Source organism: Chrysemys picta, chromosome 8 (genome assembly GCF_011386835.1).
Source record: "Chrysemys picta bellii isolate R12L10 chromosome 8, ASM1138683v2, whole genome shotgun sequence".
NCBI lineage: Eukaryota > Metazoa > Chordata > Testudines > Emydidae > Chrysemys > Chrysemys picta.
Window position 1 is genome coordinate 37,414,586 of NC_088798.1, and position 25,962 is coordinate 37,440,547.

Genomic DNA, 25,962 nt, shown 5'->3' on the forward strand with positions numbered 1-25,962 from the left:
GGGATTTCTTACATGTTTCCTATGGAGACAGTATGGTCTAAGAGTTAGGGCAGGCAACTGGGAGCAAGGACCTCTGAGTTCTGTTCCTGATTCTATACTCATTCATTATATGGCAACAGGTAAGTCACTTTTGGACTGATTTTCAGAGGGGCCAATCCCCAGCAACTCCCATCGATTTCAGTCATTAACCTTCTGTGCCTCAGTTTTACATAATGGGAGTAATATATACAGTAGGGAGGCTGAAATAATGGGCATAAAGTTATTTGATCTTGTCACAGTGCAAATTACTGTGCATTTCTATTAGTTCTATATATTTTACTGTTAGAGGAGAATGTTGGTAAAACTATTACCAGCACAGTTCTAATATCAGTGAAAAGAACAACAGTAATGAGGAAAAGCACTAAAGGCTGCAAAAATGTGCAGACATTGATATACACAGAAGAACAAAATTCTCCATTAAACAGATGGCAAAGTTTGCAGATGATACAAAATTACTCTATATAGTTAAGTCCAAAACAGACTGCAAAGAGTTACAAAGGGGTTCTCACAAAACTGGGTGATTGAGCAATAAATTGACTGATGAAATTCAGTGTTGATAAATGCAAAGTAATGCATATTGGAAAACATAATCCCAACTATACATATAAAATGATGATCCCATAAAGTTAGCTGTTACCACTCAAGAAAGATCTTGGAGTCATCATGGATAGTTCTCTGAAAACATCTTCTCAGTGCCAGCAGCAGTCCAAAAGGCCAACAGAATAATAGGAATCATTAGGAAAGGGATAGATACTAAGACAAAAAATATCATAACGCCATTATGTTAATCCATGGTACACCAAACCTCAAATACTCTGTGCAGTTCCAGTCACCTCATCCCCTCAAAAAGGTATATTAGAATTGGAAAATGTACAGACAAGGGCAACAAAAATTATTAGGGGCATGGAACAGCTTTCATTTGAGGAGAGATTAAAAAGACTGGCACTATACAGCATGGAAAAGATGACTAAGGGGGGGGATAAAATAGAGGTTGATAAAATCATTAATAGTATGGAGAAAGTGAATAAGGAAGAGTTATTTACCCCTTCACATAACACAAGCATCAGGGGTCACCCAATGAAATTAATAGGCAGCAGGTTTTAAACAAACAAAAAGGAAAAAGTACTTCACACCTTGCCAGTGGATGTTGTATAAGGTCCAATCCCTTCCAGAGCTCGCCAATATGTAGGTTGAATGAGCCCACTTCTATCCCACACAGCATGATGCGCCTGTGTGCCAACCTGGCCCTCAGGTCTGTGCAAAGAGTGGGAGAGCTATGGTCTCACCTCCTCCTCCACCCCCCACAGAGCCACTAGGAAAGAGAGGAGCCCCTGCACTCAGAGGAGAAAAGGGATTGAAATTGTGTCCAGTAATTGCATGGGAGTCTTAAGAAAAGCAAGGTTTCTTGTGCCATCCATCACCTTTATGTGGGGGTGGATGCAATATGGTGCACTGTTTCCATTTTCATCTGGTCTAGACCTGTAGGCGAAAATGCTGCATATTTGTCTTTGAATGGGAGAAAATGGGCACAGGAAGGAAAAAGGAGATTTCATGGGTAATCATTGCCTTTTACTGAAGTGACTAACACGGTACAGAAACACCAGTTTTTGCTTTCTACTAATCCAGTAAAAACAAGGATTTTTCCCTGTTCTGACTGACAGTGTCCATTTATTCAAACTGCTCTAATTAAATGACGAGAGAGTAAGTTTTGGCATAAACATGCATGCTATTCTCAAAGCTTATTTGCCTGCCACTCTGACTTTTTCTTAAAAAAAAAAAAAAAAAGTGAGACTTTGAGCAGGCCATAAAAAGTGTATAAATTAAGTTAGCCATGCACAAATGACTTTTTGAGTGAATATAGTCATAATGGCTTTTTACAAGGTAGTACATCCAGAACGTGAGACCGTCAAATCCTAAGTGCTATTGCACCCTATAAATGAAGTGACTGTAATCCCGTGTAAAAAAAATTATACCACAGGCAATTTCAAACACAAAATGTACTTTTGATAGTTCTCTCCAGCTGAGGACTAGATGTACTGTGCACACCCAGTTTCATAGCATGAAGATTTCCTTATTATATATATATATATATAAAATAAAGGATGTTTACTAAGAAACATCTTTTAGGACTGAAATGCTCATTTCCTAAGAGTCCATCCTATACCGGGAAAGGAATGTCTATTGGGCACCACAGAAAATGTGTGTAATTGACAGCAAGATATTAGTGCCCTGAAATCCTAATCTTAGACACAAATATAAATCACTAGTTCTGACTGAATAAGGACTGGAGGATTTAACCCTTAATGATTTAACACAAACTGTTAATTCCATTGAAGTCAATAGACCAAAATTTGGTCTAGATTCTCCCCTCAGTTATGCCATTCTGGCAGTGCAAAGTAGCCATGCCTCTCGCTAAAAAGGCTATTTGGGGATTCCTTTTCTGTAAGGGGATACTCAAGCCCCACTCCCCAGCCTTTTACAAGGCTACTGTGTGGTTTTGGTGCCATGAGGAATTTGAATAGTTTTGGGGTTTGGTGGGTGGGTGCTGGGTGGTGCTGTTGGCCTGCGATATATGGAAGATAACACTGCGTCAGCTGGTATCCCTTCTGGCCTTGCACTCTGACTCTGCTTGGGAATGAAATTCACCCCACTGCCTCTTAGTGCTCCCTCTTGGGTGAAGAGGCTTTGCACTGCTCCACAACTATGGGCCCCAATTGTTAACTACACATTCTGTCCCTAAATGTGTCCTCAAACAATCTGCTGCAGTAAAGATCCCTAACCAAACAAAACTGAGATGCATATTGATTTATTGCAAAGCACTTCCTAAAATAAGTCTATCTTCCATACAACATTATCATAGGATCATAAGACCAGAAGGGACCTCAAGAGGTCATCTAGTCCAGGCCCCTGCACTCATGGCAGGAATAAGTATTACCTAGACCATCCCTGATAAAATATAAATACATTAAACAGTATAATTATTGTCCATGTCCTTTGATGCATGGCCACAACAGGGTGGCAATGGATCTAAATGGCTTCAGCCTAGTCTAATCACCCTAGGTGTAGTGCTTTACTTTACTAAAGTTGTTCCCCCTTTCCTTACCACAGCCTTTCCCTGAACTTCTGTGCAAGGGGAGGCAGAGGTTCCAGAGCTTAGGTAGAGGCATAGAGCTTCCATGGAGGTAGCTTTGACCGGTAGCAGATTCCTACTAAGGACTTGAGTGATCTTTGACTTCTGGAGGCCAAAACCCCTGCTTGGTCATTCTTGGGGAAAAGCCCTGCTGGAAAAAGAACAAAAACTCTGAGGTGAAGCCCTTGGTATTTCTAAATACCATTTCTTGATATTTGGTAGTGTACCTCCACATCTCAGGGTTTGGATAGACTGGTGGAGCATTTTGGGGAGCTTGTACTGATACTTGTACAGTACCTCATCTACGGATAAAAATAGATGAGTCTCTAGGGCTGTCATTATGGAGCTCTTCATTAGCACTAAATCCACTTTAAAATGGTGTGTTGGGCAGGTGGTATGGTCTTTTGCTGTTTCTAATTCAATTTTTCAGACTCAGATGGTTTGGGTGGCTCAGATAATCATGGTTACATCACACAGAACTGAACTTTTTGAGGTTATTCCATCACTAGAAATAATGCCAGGTTTTAAAAAAGTGTTAGCCTGTACATAAGTGGCTAAATCTCAGTTTCACAGGGGAAAAAAGGCTAAAAATTAAATTATCTTCTCTACTATGATCAACTAACTGGCTCTGAAAAAGTGAGGGTAGCTGACAAATCCTCAGAGTAAGAGGATTCAAAGAGCAATAATGTAGGATTTAAAACAAACAAAACTATGGATAGAGTATGACCACAGTTTTAAATGGCCTTGGATTTGCCATGATTTTTTAAATAAATATACCATGGCTTGACCCAAACTATATACTTTATTGATACCTATCATAAAAGCATATATGTATTAAAACAAATGGTATGGAGGGAGCATGTCTGTACACACACACACACATATATATATATATATATATATATATATATATATATATATATATATATATATATATATATATATATATATGAGAGTGAGAGAGAGAGAAAGAGAGATACCTGTACGATACAGACACACTTCAGATCCTTAAAAGGTTTAAAGTACACCTCTACCTCGATATAACGCTGTCCTCGGAAGCCAAAAAATCTTACCGTGTTATAGGTGAAACCGCATTATATCGAATTTGCTTTGATCCACCGGAGTGCGCACTCCCCCCCCCCCCCCCCCGGAGCACTGCTTTACCGCATTATATCCGAATTCGTGTTATATCGGGTCGCGTTATATCCGGGTAGAGGTGTAGTATACTACTTCTAAGGTCAATGGAACTGTATCAATTTACACCAGCTGAAGATCTGCTCTCTTCTTTCTTTGTTATATTAATGCTGAAAGATGCAATAACTATGGGTTAACATTTTGTACTCAAAAGTACACAGGGTGGAAGGGAAATCAAAGGAGCTTACCAGTAACCAACTGGAACAGAATCTGGTTGTAGAGGTGTGTGTTCGTGAGGATAAATGGACTCTGATTTTGATTAACTTACATCATGAGCAAATTTTGAAATATTTACTAGCTTAGTTGACTTGATTCTTCTGTGATGCTTAATGGTTTAAAATAAAATAAGAGATCCTGGCTTTATACATTGTTAATGTGAGTACATCACACAGCTGTTCTCACTTATAACATAAAACTCATGCATTTAATACCATTCAGAACTTTCTATATCTAAATATTTTAGAATTTTTCAATTGTCCAATTTTCTCTTTTTCAGTTTCCCCATCATAATCAGTTTTGATTCAGAAAAACAGTGGGAGGAAAAAAAATATACATTATGCATGTGTGATGTGTGCTCCTTTATGACAGTTCTCTTCACTTGAGCCGAGACACAGAATATTCACTCATGGCTACACTAGTCTTGAGTTCTTCCTTCCTCTCTCCATTCATGAAGATACAATGTAAAGAGATTGGACACTATGTGGTGCATAATTAATCCGTGGGTGTTTTTTTTTAAATCAATCTCATTTATATGTCAAAATCTCAGGCTCTCAAAGATGAATTATTATTTTAGAAGATTAACAAAAATATTCGTCAGTTAACTAGACAAATGGGTTGTATTTCTATCTGGAGAATACAAGGCCTTATAGAATTTCAATTTGCCTTTATACTTTTTTCTTTCATGCCACTTTTTCCTCAGAATTCTTTTTAACAACGTTTTATTTTATTTAATGTTCATTTTTGAGGCAAAGTGGCACCATAACACACTTAAACTCCTGGCCCCATTAGACATCAATGGGAGCTTTGCTATTAACTTCATTGAGGCCGGGATTTCACCCTCACAGCATACTACTGCGCTATATAAAAATGGCAGCTTCTTACTCAATAGATCAGCCCTTGGAGGTATTGAAGATAATTGCAGATGACAGTAACAAAAATATTTAACTTTTTTAAAAATCTTTTGAAGACCCTCAGGAGCCAAAACAGCTAAGAGTGAGCTGGCTTCTCTTCCTATTTATAATGCAGCAGCAAAAAGTGGTTCACTAAGCAGCAGATTTTCCAGGTGGGTGTGGCTGCTTTGCACTGTACCACTGGGGTAATTAGGTCCTAAAGCCAGCATAATCAGCTAATGGAAGAACACTCTAGGGTAAGGGTCTTCCTCAGATGGTGCAGAGCCAAAGTAAAAGCATATGTGCCATTTCCCCTTGGCTACCAGCTCAATAAAGGAAAGAGAACATAACTGGTGGAAAGAGACAATCACGATGCCACATTGATCATCAGTTTTGTATTCAGCTCCTTTGAGCCACTGCACCCCTGTGTAAGTTAAAGTAGCTGCCAAGATGCTCTAACACAGCACAGGACAATTAGCCCTGCACAGAAATGCCCCAGGATCAGGGGAGTGTAAAGCTGAGCTGTAAGCAACCTTTCCACATACACCCCCGCTGTCACTGTATGCAGAGCAAGCATGGGGCCCTAAATTCAAATCAATTACTCTTGTACAAACTGACAGAAGGAAAACAGGGCTCTACAGGTGTCAGCATAATTTAAAGATACTGATTTTGCACAGGTGTAAATGAGGAATTAATGTAGCGTGCACAAGCTTGATTTCTGGTGATGATTCGGGGGTGGGGGGGACGACTCTGCTTGACTCTCCCAATCAAGGCTGAGTTTGCAGGGCTGGCCGTTGTAAAAAATATTTTCCTATGTAAACTGAACATATTTTACATGGAAGTAATTGAGGCACAATAAAGATAGTGTCCCTCGATACTACTTTTACAGACTCAATTTTCAGACTACATCAACACTGAGTAATTTTGATCTAATCAATAGAATTGTTTCACACAGGTAGTCGAGTGCATTATGGGGTTTTCTTTTGTTTGTTTACTTGTCCCTTAGTCGACAGTTTCCAATACAGAAAAATGGAAGTCAAGAGTCCTTTATCTACTCTATCAGTTGTATTGTTTGCAGACCTACAAGATGTGGAGGAAGTAATTTTCCATTTGACCATGACATATGGATGAATTTGGACTGATGTTTACGGTAGCAAAATCACAAGTTAGTCAGTCAAAAGTAGAGACGTCAACATGAATGAACCAGAACCGGTAGCAGCAGATGACTCAAGCCTCTGCTGCACAGACGTTTTTAATACCACCTGTCATTGCCACTGCAAAATGCATACCAGGACTATACAGCAAAAGTTCTCATTAGAATACCTGCTCTTTACAGGCATTTCTTATAACTGCTACTGAGGCTTTTTTTTAAAGTTCAGGTTCAGTTCAGTCACGTCCTGTAAGCAGAGATGGCTTACTTAGATTTCATACCATCACTAACAGCTTTAATTGTATTGGCAGCAAGAGAAAATGAAAGAAAGTAATTTTTAGGAAAGGTCTGTGTTCCAAGATACCATGGAGACAGGTACAGTTGAGAAACCTACATAGCTAGGATGCTGGATTTGTGTTTTGCTTTATAGAAGAGCTCTCTGATTGTCTTGTAACCTTTCTTCTAGCATCAATTCCTAAGTATGGAGTCTGTTTATTAGTGTGACCTGGTCTGCACTAGGATCCTTAATTCACTACTGTGCATTTCTACCTGTGCTAGTAATAGTTAAACCTGTATTGTAAACAGGGCATAGATGCTTTTACCACCATGTTTCCTATCTATCCTCTAAGGTAAGGAAAGGGCAGGGGTGGGCAAACTTTTTGGCCTGAGGGCCATGTTGGGGTTGCAAAACTGTATGGAGGGCCGGGTAAGGAAGGCTGTGCCTCCCCAAACAGCCCCCTCCCACTTCCTGCCCCTTGACTGCCCCCCTCAGAACCTCCGACCCATCCAACCCCCCTCTGCACCTTGTCCCCTAACTGCCTACTCCTGGGACCTTCTGGAACCCCACCCCCTATCCAACCCCCGTGCACCCAGGCACCCGACCCCTATCCACACCCCCACCCCCTGACAGGCTCCCCGGGACCCCCCACTTATCCAGCCCTCCCGTTCCCCATCCCCTGACCACCACCCCCCGCAGAACCTCCGCCCCATCCAACCACCCCCTGCTTCCTGTCCCCCGACTGCCTCCCGGGACCCCCCCGTCCCTTATCCAACCCTCCCCCCTCAGGCCTGGCCCCAGCCCCCTTACCATGCTGCTTAGAGCAGCATGTCTAGCTGCCACGCTGCCAGGCCAGAGCTAGACATGCTGCCACTCTGTTTGGCAGGAGTTCGCAGCCCCGCCCCCCAGAGCGCTGCCCGTGTGGTGGCATGGCTACAGGAGAGGGGCTGGGGGCTAGCCTCCCTGGCCAGGAGCTCAAGGGCCTGGAAGGATGGTCCCACGGGCCGGATGTGGCCCGCAGGCCATAGTTTGCCCACCTCTGGGATAGGGGGTATAGAATGCCTGAGCCTTGTGTATACTACGGTCTACATATTCTCTATGTTTATTGGAGCATAGGGTTGCCAGTCCTCCGGGATTGCCCTGAAGTCTCCAGGAATTACACATTAATCTTTAGAGATTATGTCATGTGACGAAACCTCCAGGAATACTTCCAACCAAAATTGGCAACCCTAACCCCCTCCTGTACCCCAACCCCCTACCCCAGCCCTAAGCCCCATCCCACACTCCAAACCCCTCAGCCCCATCCCAGAGCTCCCTCCTGCACCCCAAACCCCTCATCCCCAGCCCCATCCAAGAGCCTGCATGCCCAGCCCGAGACCTCACCCCCTCCCACACCCCAACCCACTGCCCCAGCCAGTGAAAGTCAGTGAGGGTGTGTCATAACTATAAAGGGAAGGGTGTAACAGCTGTCCTGTGTACAGTGCTATAAAATCCCTCCTGGCCAGAGACTCCAAAATCCTTTTCCCTGTAAAGGGTTAAGAAGCTCAGGTAACCTGGCTGGCATCTGACCCAAAGGACCAATAAGGGGACAAGATACTTTCAAATCTTGTGGGCGTGGGGGAAGGCTTTTGTTTGTGCTCTTTATTTGGGAGTTCGTTTGCTCTTGGGACTGAGAGGGACCAGACATCAATCCAGGTTCTCCACATCTTTCTAAACAAGACTCTCCTATTTCAAACTTGTAAGTAAATAGCCAGGCAAGGCATCTTAGTTTTACTTTGTTTTCTCAACTTGTAAATGTACCTTATACTGGAGTGTTTATCTTTGTTTGCTGTACTTTGAACCTAAGACTAGAGGGGAGTCCTCTGAGCTCTAAGTTTGATTACCCTGTAAGGTTAATTTCCATACTGATTTTACAGAGATGATTTTTTCTTTTTTCTTTAATTAAAAGCTTTCTTTTTAAGAACCTGATTGATTTTTTCCTTGTTTTTAGATCCAAGGGGGTTGGATCTGTATTCACCCAGAGTTGGTGGGAGGAAGGAGGGGAATGGTTAATTTCTCCTTGTTTTAAGATCCAAGGGGTTTGGAGCTGTATTCACCAGGGAATTGGTGAAAGGTTTCTCAAGGCTACCCAGGGAAGGGAATTAGTTTTTGAGAATGGTGGCAGCGGACCAGAGCTAAGCTGGTAGTTAAGCTTAGAAGTCTTCATGCAGGCCCCCACATTTGTACCCTAAAGTTCAAAGTGGGGATACAGCCTTGACATAGTGGGAGAGAGTAAGCAACGGAGGAAGGGAGGATGGAGTGAGCAGGGGTGGGGCAAAAGTGTTTGGTTTTGTGCGATTAGAAAGTTGGCAACCCTATTGGAGCAACACCAATCCTACATTTTCTTGAGTAGATACAGCATCAGGGAGAAAAGAAGTGGTGATTTTGCTGAATTTCCTAATCTAAATAGGACAATTTTCCAGTAGGGGGAAAATCATTTGGTGGCTGAGTCCTACTCTTCTGACAACAGCATCAGTAGTGTGTTCTATTGTGCTCATACTGTCCAAGTCTAAATATCAGTAGGGCTGTTGAGAGAGAAGTTGTTTGCATTAAAAAAAAATTTCCCCCTCTTGATTGGAAAAGATCAAAAGGTTTTGTCTAATGAAGAATATTGTATGTGTCTGGAGGCTCAGACTAGGCCATACAGGCCCTGTACTAAACCAGAACATGATCCTCATTTTCCACAATGTTCTTTGCATTAAAAATCTTTCTTGAATTTGGTTAAAAGCAAAATGTATTACCTGAATATCACTACCACTTGGGTCAGCCATGTTTCCCATACCATGCTATAATTTTTTTTTTAAAAGTCACAGTAAGACATATGTAAGTACCAGAAAACTACATGAATTTGAATATGTTGAGTTTTCTAAGGGGATTTGTCCTATGGAATGGGCAAATGGGTTCAGGGGGTAGTACAGAGACACTAGATTTTGCAAATCCTTTATGGCTGACCTGACTCAGATTTTTTCCCAGGGTCTGGCCCTTGCTTCTTGGGTGCAGTGGTAGTGAATAAATATGAGAAGTTATACCACATAATACTATAACTGAGTTATTCCACTTATGCATTTATTTCCCATTATGTAAGCTTAACTGCTCCATTCCACATAGTATTGCCCCATGTATCATAAACATAAATTAGTCAGCCTGGTCTCTATACAAAATATTCCATGGTCCAGTTGCAACCTGCCTTCTTTGCATGAAAACTTTTTAAATGGCTGACTAACCATGTACTAGTAGGGCATAAAGCTGTACCTGACGTGAACAGGTGCAGTACATACTTCCCTAACAGGTCTGCCAGTGGAACTCAGTTCTCATATCCAACATGCAGGCTGTTTTAAGTGTGCACCTTGCTAGGCCTCTTTAAGCAGAGATTGCTAACGATGCCAAATCGTGTAGGGGTTTTGTGATATAGTCAAGTATGTCTCACCAGTAGTCTTACTCATGTTAGCAGCCACAAGGAGACCAAGCTTATTTTCATTCATCGCTTAAGCCAGAATTTCAGAGTTTCAGACTAGAAGGAACCATTAGGTCATCTAGTCTGACCTCCTGTATCTCACAGGCCACTAAAATTCACCGTGTTGTCCCTATATTGAGCCAAATAATTTGGGTTAAACTTAGAGTATGTCTACACTACCCGCCGGATCGGTGGGCAGCGATCGATCCAGTGGGGATCGGTTTATCGTGTCTAGTCTAGATGTGATAAATCGACCCCCGAGCCCTCTCCTGTCAACTCCTGTACTCCAGCGCCACGAGAGGTGCAAGCAGAGTCAACGGGGGAGCGGCAGCAGTCGACTCACCACGGTAAATCGATCTAAGTATGTTGACTTCAGCTACATTATTCATGTAGCTGAAGTTGCGTAACTTAGATCGATCCTTCCTCCCCCCCAGTATAGACCAGGCCTTAAGCATTTCACACTTTAGGAGCCTGAACTGTTATGGGTGTCAGGCACAGAACAAGATGGAGCAAGGTGTCACTAAATGCCCAAATACCCTGCAATGGTAGGGAGTTGATTTAGTGAGATATACCGTATGATCCTAGCAAGTTAGCCATGCTCCAGTAGAAGGAGAACTCCCCCACCCCAAAAAAAAGGTTCCTGCCAATTAGACATGGGGGAAGATTCCTTCCAGCCCCTCTTACTTTGATCCTGAGCATAGAGCAAGAATTTTAATTCCAGCATCTGGAAAATAAATATTAGCAAGCAGCTAGACAATGCAGCCGACCTTTTAAGAGCAGATAGGGATAGACTAGGCCTTCCTAACCCCTTCCTGTGGAGATGAACAGGCTTCCCAGGCTGTGCTAGTATTTGAAAGAGCGAGAGAGAGCGCACGTGCGCATGCAGGATATGGGGAGGAGGGTTACACCTCATTGTGCAGCACAAAGCCACACTCTACGACAGCTGAACAGCATTCCACAGCATCACTGAGTAGCAGCCCACAATGGGGTAGACGGAAGCCATGTAGGGGTGGGCCTGGAGGAGTGAGATCTGGGAAAATGCTGCTGCACAGGGGAAGAATGGGTTACATTAAGGTGTGGAAGAGCTATTCCTGCCAATGGACTGAAAACCTTCATGGAGTAGCTCCACCATCTCTCTGCAGCCTAAGAGGGGAATATACTCTCCTTCTGCACCACTTATTTACCTATCAGCACAGCCAATCTACTCAGGTCAGGTGCTGGACTCAGGATTTGAGCCTTAATGCAAGAAAGGTCACTCACTAAGTCCAGTATGTGACACTACATGTAAATCCCTCTTGGTTCATTGGACCTTTGTGATGTACAGTGATATTCCACAGTGCAGTGTCCCTGCATTCCAGGGAAGATATAAAATGATATTTAGTTGAGTAGCAAAACCAAACAAAACCCCCACACACCACCACACACTCTGCACTGTACATCTATGTACAGATTTGTGTTCCAATGGCACATGCATCATAAAAGAGGATATCTTCCTAAAAGAGCAGATCTTATTCAAAACTGGCATTTCCACAACATCTGGTGATTACTTTGCTAAGGTCAGTCGTTTTGCCACATTCCCATGACAGGAACAAATTGAAGACAGGAAAAAAGAGCTGCCACATTTGAAAATACCAGTGATGCATTATAGACACTTATCTCCTCCATCATCTATTTTATATTTAGAAAGAAAACTTCTTTAACAGAAAAAAGAGTAAGGGATAAAAATAACAAATACTCTTATTAAATGCATATTGTATTCCCATGTGCTTTTCCTTAAAAAAGGCACTACATTTAAACGGCAGCCCGTGACACATAATTCATGGAATTGTTAGGGGTAAGAGCCAATATTTGCAACTTTTCATGAAGTATCTATATGACAAGCATTCCCCTTGTGCAATTAAAATGACTCCAGTTTGTTTAAATAGCCACTGGCTGTAGAAAAATATCCATTATAGGGCACAATCCTGTAGTACCTATGCAAAATTGCACTGTTGACTCCCACCTGAGGTAATACAGAGCTAACTATGCTGGTTATGAACCTGCTGGGGAACCCTTCTACGCTATGGATTTTTTCTGGAGAGGTCAGAATGGGCTTATGACCACTTTGCAGCCAGCTTGCACCATAATCATCACAAAGCAAATGCAGCACAAGAGTGAATTGTCCTATCAGTCCTGTGCCAGCAAAGCTCCCATTGGCTTCAGTGGGAGTAGGATTGTGGTTGTAATCAAGTTCTTTAGCAAGAGGAGAAATTTAGACTATTCTATTTATGGGCCTAACCTTGGTGAGACCATCCTACAAGCATTGCAGAGCACCCTCCACTCCGATTGACTTCAAGAGGAGCTGCAGATGTTCAGCACCTTTAAGGATTTGGGTCACTAATAACAGGCAGACATAAGCATGTCCCCTCTGAGGATCTCAAAGCACGTCACTAAATATAATTAGCTAAATCTCTAAACACCTTTGAGGTAGGAAAGTATTTTTATCCACCATTTTACAAATGGGTAATCCGCAGTACAGAGAGATTACGTAATGCCCCAAAACAGACATCAAGTCAGGGGCAGAAAGAGGAAAAGTCAAGAATTTACCTCCCAGCTCCATGCTCTTCATTTTGAGAAGTTTTACAAGCCAAGCTTCTCAGATAGATGCTCAAATAATCAAACATAGAACTGTTCAGATTGGCTTTGTGTGTGTCATGTCATATTCTCTTCTCCCTCCCCCCACTTGTATCACCTCCTTTTTGAGGGACACGATGCCTGTGTTTTTACGTTCAATACAAAATTTTTTAATGCTTTCTGGACCTCAAGAATGTACTCAACAGAAGCATCAACATGCATCTATACCTCCTGTCCTAACTGTATAGTTAATGTTTGGCTGGATGTTAGAATGAGGGAATTTCATACTGTACAGCCCTTATTTTGGAGACACCATTAATTTGAAATCTAATCAACTTCCCAAATACTTTAAGGTACAACACCTGCCTCTGAGCACCTTGTCATTTTTGAGGTTTTACCATCACATTTTCTTATTTTTAGAAATGTTCTCTCCACTGTTATCCACAGAAACAGCAGGAAAAACAGATTAACTGGAAAACGATTAAACTGACTACACACAAAGCATGAACTGAATTTTTTCTCCTAATCTCTTTCAGGCATACCTGTAAGAATAGAATCTAAATATTCTAGCCAGAAGTAGGATTATAAGGTTGATGAGGTCCCTTAAAAACAGAAAGTCAGTTGGGGAAAAAGAAACAAGTAATTTTGATCTTTGATGCTTGACAATGTCTCTTTCATTTTGTACTCGATGATATACAGCATAATCCTGTGTATATTTTTTTTAATTAATGGCTGGGTCAGTGAAATGATAAATACTTACATATCAGTTATTTAATAGCACTAGTAATTCCCAAAAGAAATGTCCTGAAATTGCTGTTAAGGTATTTTTTCCAAATACTTGGAAATATTAAAATTGGATCAAACAGATTGTATGCAGACACAAACCCACTTAAATTTGCATATCTAATAACTCTCTAGGTAGGCAAGATAGCTACAGGAGCAGGATACTTGGCAATCCACTTGTAATACTATCCCCTTTTAGAAACTGCATATTCCTCCTTACAAACGCTAACATGAGGAACAGAGATACTGCAGTCTACAGAGCGCTCCTGTACCCTGCTCCTTATCTTGTTGCACTAAAAAGGTGGCTGACCTACCTATCTAGTGCTGTCCTAGTGCCTCCAGTGCCCTTGGTTTGTATAATTGATTCTACCAGCTGGTTACAACTCAGCTTCTGCTCCCCTTCCAGCCTGTAATGGGGTTACTAGGCCAGAAAAGCTAGCAGGGGGCATGGTGTATGTAAAGCTGGTTTCCTAGAGAACTCAGACTGCAGATTCTGTAGAGAAAGAGAGAGAGAATAGTGCAACAAAAAAATCCTTACCGTGGACAGCTCCTCCAGCTCCACTTCTCTTTGCAAAGTGCAAAACAATATTACATTAGCAAGTGAAAACCATGACATTACTCCTTTAAATATTAACCAAGCATAGTACTTGGTCTCAGTCGGGGGTGGAGTTGTTATATTATTCCTCACCTTTCAGAACTAGGTCACCTGGTTTCTCTTTACTGTCTCAATTAACTAATTGCTCTAAGCAGGGTTGTCTCTCTGTAGCTAGGAGTGACCAAGCCAGGATCCAGTTCCAGTATGGAGCAAAGAGGACAGGGGAGAACGGGAGTTTGGAAATAAGGGAATAACAGAAGTGGAGGGGGGGAGGAAATGGGGAATTAGAGTAGGGAGAAGAAACAAAAGGGGTGGGAAAAAATCAGGGAAAGGGAGGACGGTAAGGAGGAGCAAGAGTGAGTGATGGGGAGGGAGAGAGGAAAGTGAGAAGGAGGCGAGAGAGTGGAGGACAAATACGGGAGTGGGGAAGAAAGTGCAGGGGAAGATAAGAGGAAGAGGAAAGGGTGGTAGAATGGGGGCAGGACAGGGGAGTGGAGAGGAGGGGAATAGGAAGGTGTAAAAGAGGGATGAAGGAAAGTGAGAGACAAAGAAAAGGCAAGAGAGTGGGGACATTTGGTGAAAAGGCTAGTGGAGGACAAAAGACAAGTTCTGAACAAAGGATAAGGTGATGGAAGCTGTGAGATTTAAGGATGAGGTTCTATGGAAGTTGGACAATGACCAAACCAACCACAATACCAATGAGTGGGGGGATACCAAATATCCAGACATACATACTACAGAAAGTGCACATGGTGCCTGTGGCCAAATGAAAGGTGGGAAATTTGATGGCAAGGAGATGTGGTGGTTGTCCAGTGATGTGCAGGAGGAAGAAGAGAAGAAGGAAAGATTTAAAGCAATGGCAGAAAGGAACAGCAGTGGAAATTTATGAGGAACACAAGATGGCAAACAAATTGGCAAAAAATTGTGATAGCAGAAGCTAAGGGTCAGGCATTTAAAGCCTTATACACAGGACTACTAATGGAAGAAGAGGGAAAAGGAATATTTAGATTCACCATGATTAGGAAAAGCAGCACAGAGAACTGGGCAGCTGTAAGGTGTGTCAGATGAAAACACAAGAGTACTGGTGGAAGATGGTGAAATCTTTAGAAGGTGGCAGCAGTTTTACGAGAAACTGCTCAGTGTAGAAAATCCAAAGCAATTGTTGAGGGAAGTATGTGCAAGCAACAATCACAAGACTGATCACCAGGGTGGAGACTCAGACAGTGCTACCAGACAGTGTACCAACTGAGGCATGAGGAAGTAGTGATAATGACAAACTTTTTCAGCTTAATTTGCCATACTGAAAAAATGCCCAACAAGTGGAAGAAGAGCATGCTAGTCCCTATCTTCAAGCATAAAGGAGATAGGCAAGAATGTAGTAGTTACTGACTCATCAAGTTACATAACAAGGTGTCTGGAAAGAGTTATTGAGAAAAGACTTTGGGATGAGCTGGAGCACCAATGAAATGACAAATGATTCAGGTTTATGCCAGTAAAAAGTCACCAATGGATGCAGTGTTTGCAGCCTGAACGTTGCAGGAGCAGAAGTCCTGGGAGAAATGCAAGGAATTGCACTTGATGTTTATGGATTTAGAACAGGCTTATGATAAAGTTCCTAGAGAATCGGTATGTGGTCCCTGTGGTCGTGCAATCTGCTGGAGGCATATGTTCAGGCTATCGTGGATCTGTATGGAGGATAACAACAATAGTGAGAAGTAGCAGCAGCTACAGTGAGTCATTCACTACAAGTCTACATCAAGGATCAGCCTTACACCCATTCCTATTTGTGATTTTAAATGGATACCTTGACACAGAGATTAAGGAAGAGGCTCCATGGAGCATGCTTATCACAGATGGTATTATGTTGTGCCATAAAGATAAATATGAACTGGAAAGGGACCTAGAACCGTGGTGGGCTGCATTAGAAGAACAGAGCTTAAGAATCAGCCAATAAAAAACAGAGTGATGCTTCATTAAGAGGGACAATGAGAAGCCAGTAAAACTAGATTGTATAGCGTTAAAGTCTATATAACAATTTATATACCTTGGTTCAAGTGTTGAATTATGGTTCTTTGTGATAAGAATATGACAAATAAACTAAAGAGCAAAGCATACAAGATCATGATTAGGCCAGTCATGATGTATGGGTTGGAATTCTGGCCAATAAGGGAGAGAAAAATACAACTACTTCACACTACTGAAATGAAAATGTTCAGGTGGATGCTAAGATAAGAGCTGATAGAGTATATAATGAAACAGTATGAAACATGATGCAAAGTAGCCCCCATCACAGAAAAATTGACGTGACAGCAGGAGAATAAGAGCTAGTAGTCATGGGACAAAGACTAGGAGGAAGACCTAGAAAAAGGAGATTTGAGACCCTGAAGACAGGCATGAAGAAAGTTGGTATCAGTGTGGAAGACTCACTTGATAAGAATGCTTGGAGATAAAGAACAAGAGCCATCAACCCCATTTGGTGGCAGTGGGAGAAGGAGAATGATGTTGAGGCGAGTAGGAAGGGAGGGAAAGGAGAAGGAATGGAAACAAATAGTAAGAGGAGGGTATTTTCTTGTTAGATTATACAGATACATTTGAACTCTTTACACATATCCCTGGGACAAGTTGCCTTCTTTTAACTAGGGACAATGTTACTAACCCCCTTTGTATGACACGGAGATCTACTGATGAAAAGCACTATATAGGAGCTAGATGCTTTTTTCATTATTAATTATTATTATTATTATTAAGCTGTGTTCCCCACTCTAGGGATGTTCCAGGAATAATGGCCTTCCTATCAGTTAGTAACTGACTTTCATCAGTTTTAGAGCATTTTCACATTGTGATCTGTGGGAAAATAACGTATTCTCCCATCCTCCTAATGCGGTAGCCCTACTTGAGGATTATTTTTTAATCTTATTATTCCCTCTAATTTGGTCATTATGCTGAGACACTTTTTTTTAAGTGCTAATAGGTATTGTGCCATCAATAAACTGGTTGATAATAGGTAAGAGTCAAACAGTTTCCATCTGGGCCCCAAGATATGTTCATATGCATACCTATTCATCAAGCGTCCTAGAAGTAAACAAAGCATTCACCTATTTGTTCACAATGTGCCCTGCTTGTCCCCGAAGCAGGAAACTGTATTCTGCACTGGAACCTCCAAAAGCCAGTCTGTTTAAACCTGATCCCACTGAAAATGAATGGATAGGACTTCAGCGGGTTTTGGATCAGGCCCTATTAGAGTTGCACTGATAGGGATATCCCTTAATTTTTTTTAAAAGGGGTGGGGGAGGTTCTCTTTGCAGATTGGAAACAAAGTTATTAGATAAAACCCAACACTATCCAGAGAGTTAAATGAACACATTATGCTTCAAAGTATTTGACTTCTATCTAAAGCAGTGTCAAACATATCCTGTCTATTGAAAGATGTTTTCTTTTTTCATTTTAGATAATATAATTTGTCATGGTTCACAATTTCCTGTTCATTTATCATTAGGATTTGTAGCTTGAAAGCACTCAACATAGCAAGGCAAATAAAAAGGAAATTTGAGAATTACATTATGCTAAGTAAATGCTGATACTGATGTTTTATCATCAATGCCCTCTAAATCCCAACAAATAAATCCCTCAGTGAACAAGAATTGACTTCTGGAAAAAAAAATCACCTAGGAAAGCCAGACTGCTGTATATGTTGGACTGAACGGGTTTGGAATTAAATTTGTTTTGTTTTTTACTTTTCAAAATTTGACATCCTTTGCTCTTAAATTTGAGTCCCGAGTGAAAATAGAGTGAGAAAAAACACGAGAAAATGTCTTTTCAGTGAAATACAAGGATACCTCTGAAAATTAGGGAAGGCTGAAATCTATTTACCCACAGAAAAGAAATAGATTTTAGACAACATTATCTAGGATCAAATAGTCTGCACATGGATTTGGGATTTAAAAATACGTAAAGCACTGGGTTTTGCTAAAAATGATCTTTCATATAAAGAACCAGTTGACTGCTATAGAGTTTAATAGCACTTAATTCTTTGCTTTTGGAAAAAATTATCCTATCTGAAATTGGTTTAATATTTAGCTCAGTGCCAGTTTTCACAAAGCAAGTCAATAAGAGCTCTATTCATCTGTAATGATCCATAGCCTTGAGCAATGCACAGGGTCATGGTTCCTTGCTCTGTAGTAAGTCAACAGCTGACTTATTCAGTAAAAAGATCTGCCTGCCTGTGGAAGCCATTTTCTTCTTTTACTTTTATCCAGGCGTAGCAATAAGCCCTCCTCCCTTTGTGGATCTTAGCACCTAATTCATAAAGTCCCACCTGAGAGTGGAGGAACTCCTTGTGTGGTTGCCAAATGTTATTGGGCTACGCAGCTTGGCTTCCAAATCAACTCAAGTGTTTCTTTATTAATGCCAACTTCCTCCTTTGCTAGTGCTGTATGCATGCGATACACATACGAACAGCCATCCCAGCAAAGTGATGTCGAAAGTTATATTGAACAGATTGAAGCCATAATCTAGGGCCGCGTCTACACTACCCACCGGATCAGCGGGTAGTAATCGATCCATCGGGGATCGATTTATCGCGTCTCATCTAGATGCGATAAATCAATCCCCGAATCGACGCCCATACTCCACCTCGGCAGGAGGAGTGAGTAGAGTCAACAGGGGAGCTGTGGCGGTTGACTTGGCGCCGTGAGGACTGCCAAGTAAGTCGAACTAAGATACTTCGACTTCAGCTACGTGAATAGCATAGCTGAAGTTGCATATCTTAGATCGATCTCCCTCCCCTAGTGTAGACCAGCCCTAAGGATATCATTGCTGAAGAACAGGCTGGCTTTTGTGCTGGAAGAAGTACCACAGAACAGATTTTCAGCCTTCGTGTTCTATGTGAGAAGTACTTACAACACCAGCAGGACATCTACCATGTCTTTGTTGACTTCAAGAAGGCATTTGACAGAGTATGGCATGAAGCTCTCTGGGCTACCATGAAGAAGTACAATGTTGATCGTAAGCTTATTCTTACCATTAAAGAAGCGTATGCCAAGGCCAGCAGTGCAGTTCTTGTCAATGGCAGAACAGGAGAGTGGTTTTGCACTACTGTTGGAGTCTGGCAAGGCTGCCTTCTTTCGCCCACACTGTTCAACATTTACTTGGAGCACATAATGACTGATGCCGAAGATAAGTGCTTCTCAAAGCCGGTCCGCCACTAGTTCAGGGAAAACCCCTGGCGGTCCGGGCCGGTTTGTTTACCTGCCATGTCCGCAGGTTTGGCCGATCGTGGCTCTCACTGGCCACGGTTCACCGTGCCAGGCCAATGGGGGCTGCTGCAGGCAGCACAGGCCGAGGGATGTGCTGGATGTGGCAGGTACACAAACCAGCCTGGCCCGCCAGGGGCTTTCCCTGAACAAGCGGCGGCCAGACTTTTAGAAGCACTGCCCTAGATGATCACATATGCACAGTCAGCATTGGGGGGTGAACAATCTCAAATCTTCAGTTCGCTGATGACATTGATGGCCTGGCAGGCAGTGAAGATGAACTTGCCAACCTTGTTAAATGATTGGATGAAACCTCCACAAAATATGGCATGGAAATCAGTGCAGAGAAAACCAAGCAGATGACAAAGGTGATGGGACCAGCTCACATATCACTGTCAGTGGACAAGAGCTGGAGACAGTGAAACAATTCAAGTATTTGGGGGGGATTGCTGATGAAGGATCCAAGGCAGAAATTCGGGCAAGAACTGCACAAACAGCGCAAGCTGAAGTGGTACGGTCATGTAACGAGATCTGGCCTATCCAAGATTATCCTCCAATGAACAGTATGGGGGAAGAGAAAAAGAAGAGGTAGACAGAAGAAGAGCTGGACTGACAACATAAAAGTGGACAGGAATGGACTTTGCAGAGACTCAATCACTGACACAATTGTCAGGGGTGGAGACAATTAGCTGATGGTGATGATGATGAACAACCACCACTCCCATAAATGCATTGGTTGTTGGGGCACCATCACTGATGAGCAAAGAACCCATGACCTCCCACCAGCTTTTATACATTTTGTCTGATCTCTTTTATAAGACCCCGAGTTGATTATTACCCTTAAATTCCATTGAGATAAGAGCTCAGTACCTCACGGGATCGAGTCAGTTTCTTTGCAGCTGATCTTGGCGCTCATCAGGTTGCCAAGGTGAGCTGACTTCTGAACAGGTTTTCAGTGGTACCCGCTGTCATCAATAAATGAAATAAGTGAGCATACCAGGCCTGACCCAGTCCCAGTGAAAACAATGGAAAACTATTAAATTAAAGGGACACCAGCAATTTGAAAAAAAAAAATCATATTCCTTCTTGTGACTGTTGTACCTATAAAGATGACTAGTAAGATTCCTGTGATAGATGGAAAAAAGTATTTAGCAAAACAGTATTTCTCTTTTATTTCCTGTTTGTTTACTTTGTATATTTGGCAGCACTTTGTCTACAGTCAGTTTCATTGAGGGACCATGGAACACTACTGGGTGCATTAGCTGGTCCCTCTGCCCAGCATACAATTGAGCATCTTTGGTGTTCAATCTAATTCCCACGAAGTCCAAAGTTTTTACTCTGGAAACTGGATCAGGCCCTAGATTCTTATCCTGCCTTGTCTGGATCTACCAGATGTAAGGGACAGCAGAAAGGGCTCCATGACCCATCTTTCCTGCACACAAGTCAGAGATGAATTTTGCTCTGAGATGTAAAAATAATTTTGGCCCTCACTAGTAGGTTGAGAAATGGTGAGTCAGATTAATTTAATGTGGCTCCCCATTTTCTTTAAATCATAAAACTACAGTGACTTTGGGAAAAGTGATTTACTCGGAATTCCTAAGGCATTAAAATACCTAAGCTGCTAAACTTTAGCTATGGAACAAATTATGCATAGATTTCAAGCCAGTCTGAACTAGTAAATCATTGAGGAATTTGTGGATAAAACACTAATCACAAGGACTATAATCCATTCAGACAGCTATTTTCACCAATAAATAAATAAATAAATAAAAATTAAAAAGGGGAAGTACATCGTCGGTTTATATTACTAAATTATTAAAACAATTATAAGTTTACAGAATTATTAAAATTATTAAAGCTGAATTACTCGAGTGCTGTTCAGAGGCTTGAATTTGCCTGGAAGAACTGTCAAATTTTACAACTGTAGAGCTGGTCTTCTATCCCATTTGGGCTTTCAGAGAGATTTTCCTCAGCACAAAATAGACAAATCCTACATATTTATTTGTATTACAGGCAGAAATAAAAATACAGCATTTTATCCTAAGTAACCTTCATCAACTGCAAATCAGTGTCTATGCACCTATGCATATATACACGAATTTGAAATTTTATATATTATATATGAAATATAATACACATACACACTGTAGACTTCTAATACTGCAATCATTTCAACAGCACCATATTTGGCAAACTTAATTTTAAGACATCTTACATTTGTTATTAGAAGGAAAGGGGATAACTAGATATTTAGCCCTGTGGGGGTATTTCTATTATGCTAATTCACAACTTAATTATTCTCATGGCAATGAGTGTAGAATTAAGTTTCTCAAATTAAATTGTTAATGGTCTAATTTTTTCCAGAAAATTATAGTGATTGCAAGGGTACAGTTCTTCAGTCCTTGCACACACACACGCTCACACACACACACAAAACCCACACCCCACAACATACCACTCAGCTCAATGTGCAGTGCATTGTGGAATTTTGAATGTCTAAGCACAAGATGAAGTGGTGAGCAGGACAGTGAGTTTCTGGGAGTAAAGCTTAAGGCCCCATTCTGACGTTGCGTTCAGCCCCTGTATACTAGCTCTGTGGGTGTAAAGGGGCCATAATGCTGGTAGATCACCCCACTGGGGAAAGCTGCTAGTGTAGGGAGACTATACGGCCAGCAGAACAGTCTTCCTCCAGCCCCTCACACTCCCACTGAGTAGACAAATAGGGAGAGCTCCAGCTATTCTGGATTGCTGGATAGCTCCACCGGGTATTGATGCAGACAACATAATTTGAGCTACACATGGGGATACTCCAGTGTATGCTGGGAAACACTGATCTCTCCAGCTGCCCCCAGAATCCAGGAGACATAAAAGTGGCATTTAGCAACCTTTGCTTATTCCCTTTATGGGCTGTACCAAGTTCAGGACAGTAGCAGCCCAAAGGGGGACTAAGAGGAGAACATAGAATCATAGAATTGTAGGACTGGAAGGGACTTCAAGAGGTCTTTAGTCCAGTCCCCTGCACTCAAGGCAGGACTAAGTAGTATCTAGGCCAGCCCTGACCGGTGATTGGAGATATTTAGGAGTAGGTTAGACAACGACAGAAATTTCACCACTAACCTAGGCAATTTGTTCCCGTGCTTCCTAATCTGACAGTTAGGAAAAACTTCCCAGTGTCCAACCTAAACCTCCCTTGCTGCAATTTAAGCCCATTGCTTGTCCTTCTCAGAGATCAAGAACAATAAGTCTTCTCCCTCATCCTTGTGACGACTTCTTGTGTACTTGAAAACTTATGTCCCCCCTCAGTCTTCTCTTCTCCAAACTACAAACCCATTTTTCCCCACTCTCTCCTCATAGGTTATGTTTTCTAGACCTTTAATCATTTTTGTTGCTCTCCTCTGGACTTTCTCCAATTTGTCCACATCTTTCCTAAAATGTGGTGCCTAAAACTGGACACAATACTCCAGATGAGGCTATATCTGTGCTGAGTAGAGTGGAAGAGTTGCTACTTGTGTCTTGCTTACAACACTCTTGCTAATACATCCCAGAATGATGTTCATTTTTTTTGCGAATGTGTTACACAGTGGATCACAAGCTAAATATGAGTCAACAATGACCCCCAGATCTCTTTCCGCAGTACTCTTTCCTAGTCATTTACTCGTGTATATATGCAATTGATTGTTCCTTCCTGAGTAGAATACTTTGCATTTGCCCTTACTGAATTTCATCCTATTTACTTCAGACTATTTCTCCAGTTTTAATCCTATCCTTCAAAGCACGTGCAACTCCTCCCAGGTTGGTATTGTCCACAAACATTATAAATGTACTCTCTCTGCCATTATCTAAATCATTGATGAAGATATTGATTAGAACCAGACCCACGACTGATCCCTGCAGAACCCTGCTTGGTATATAATTAAGAGCCTTCATTGTATCCTTAGACATGGCTATTTTCCACCTACATCCTGCCACTTCCCCTCCTCCCTCTACACTGATGAGCACTGGAGCATGCTTGGACTTACTGCCACTTAGTGCAGAAGATCACAGCTTGCTCTTAACACATGCAGCCTTCACTCCATCTTGTGCAGCCACACACCACTGCCTTGCACTTTTCTGTGCACTATGCAAGTGTAACAAACTGTAGCAGTGTAGTCAGCATTGGGGACTATACCTGGGACCTCTAGCACCAAAACAACATAAACCTGAACATTTAATCTAAAGAATCAGCACCAGTACGAGCTTTGCCTAAAAATAAATGACAGAACTAGGCTTAAGTTTAGGTGGTCTAGAGTCCAGATCTTGAAAATTGCACATGCTCTTAATGTTCAACATTATTCCCAATATGTCTTGTAGAAATATATGTAAGCAGAGTCAGAATGGGCTCTACCCTGACATCTGGTGGTGAGCTGTGGAAAAGGACTTCAGGGGCTGATCTCGTTTGCATGGGCATATCCACCCTGCCTAGCATGATGGATTGCTTGCCCAAATGGTCACTTTGGCTGCTGTGGGATCCCCAGTCTCTTTGTTATTGGGGCAGCGTTGTTATCCTGGTTATGTGAATCAAGGACAGTAGAACTGTACTTGGCATTTTATGATGGAGGGACTCGCCCTCAACTAAGTAGCACTTGCTAGGCAAGGGACATGGGTTCCAAAACCCAGTGAATTGAGAGAGGCTGTGGACAAGCATGTGTGGGCCTCTGCTGAGGGCCCTAAATACCAATCTTACTCCTCCTCTCTCCATGGTGTAATAATAGAGCTAATTTTGACACCATTAGGGGTCTTGTTACATGCTACAGAGCTGAAATCACTGATACCTGGGTCTAAGCATTTGACCTACTTTGGGCCAGTGGTGCACCAGACTGAGGCTCCCCTACTAACAGCTAAACTCACTGAGAGCTGAAGTTACAAAAGAGCTGAGAGCCGTGTTAAGGGGGGGCTGAAGACAAGTTGGTGAGCAACTGGCAGGGTGGTTGGCAGAGCGGAGAGGAGAGCGGTGTGGCTGGTGGTGAAGATTGCAGCAGAACCCCACAGAGAGGCATAGCAATTGGCCATCAACCCAAGCATGTAAGATGCCCTCCCCCCCAATACCTCCCCCACTTCCACCCAGGCTGGGAGGTAAAATCTGCAGATGAACTTCTGAACTCGGGGGAGGGGGCTGCACTGACCAAGGACAGAAACTGTGGGTGGGATGACTGTTGGGTTGCTGGATTCCTGGGGGGGAAAGGATACTGCCAAACTTGCTTGGGAGTGGGTCTTTTGCTCATGGTTTCTATTATGAATCCTGTTTGTGGTGTTTCCCCAACATAATGCCACATTTATTAAAAAGCTTTTGCTACACTCAGACTCTGTGCTTGCAAGAAGGGAAGTATTGCCTCTTAGAGGTGCCCGGGGGGGTGGTATGTAATTGTCCCAGGTCAAGCTAGTTTTGCGTTGTGTTATTGAAACGGAATCCCTAGATACTGAACCCGGCCCTTGTTGCTGCCAACTCTGCTGGGCAGAAGGGTTACATTTACATAATAGAGCTTTTATTTGTCATTAATTTCAGAGTTTTAAAAAAGTAATTGACAATGAGTGCTTACAGATGGAGCAAATTTAGCTGTGGGTCATATTAGAGTTATACAGGTTTGACAGAACAGAAGATGGTCCATGTTATTTGAGTTACAAATGTACACTTCCACTTCCTAAACTAGCTAATCCTCTAACTTGGACTCTATAAAACTCAAATAGTAACAAAGGCAGTGATGTGTTAGGAGAAATGAAGTGCATCAAGATGAATCACCCCTTCTTACTTGATGGATATCTTCTCATTATGGCTATCATCATCATTTTTCCTTTTGATATTAAGCTATTTAATTCTACTTGCATTTTGTTATTCTGTATCCAAGTGTTTGGTACAGTAAAGAGAAGAAGGATGGTCCAGTGGTTAGGCTGCTAGTCTGGGACCAGGTTTGATTCCCAGCTCCAGAGATTTCTTGTATGATCTACATTTGTCAATATAGTTATGTTGGGGTGTATGAGATTCTTTAGTGACATAACTATGCCGACAAAAGCCTCTAGTGGAGATGAAGTTTATACCATCAAAAAGGTCTGATGCAAACTTAAGCCAGTTCCCCAAGAGGAATAAGCTCCATCAGCAAGAGGATTTTTTGGTGGTATAACTAAGTCCCCACTAAAGCTTTTGCTGGCATAGCTACATTAAGAAATAAAAAAGACACCTTTAACTGACATAGCTGTGCTAGCAAAACTTTGTAACATAGATCGGACCTTAAGGAACTGAAGTACAGAAAGACTATCTGTAAAATGGAGATTCTAAGGATGTTCTGATCAATA

The 25,962-nt window shown here is 42.0% G+C and overlaps 1 protein-coding gene across 4 annotated transcripts in view; it reads right to left on the reverse strand.

The window, feature by feature from the left end:
* Positions 1 to 14,437, reverse strand: part of PLPPR5 (phospholipid phosphatase related 5) — a 136,351-nt gene extending 121,914 nt beyond the window's left edge. For all 4 annotated transcript variants that reach the window (XM_065555609.1, XM_065555607.1, XM_065555605.1 and 1 more), the window contains exon 1: positions 14,327 to 14,437. In XM_065555609.1, the coding sequence (XP_065411681.1) occupies positions 14,327 to 14,404 (78 nt within the window). In that variant the 5' untranslated portion in view covers positions 14,405 to 14,437. The remainder of the gene's footprint in view (positions 1 to 14,326) is intronic.
* Between the last annotated feature and the right edge of the window lie 11,525 nt (positions 14,438 to 25,962).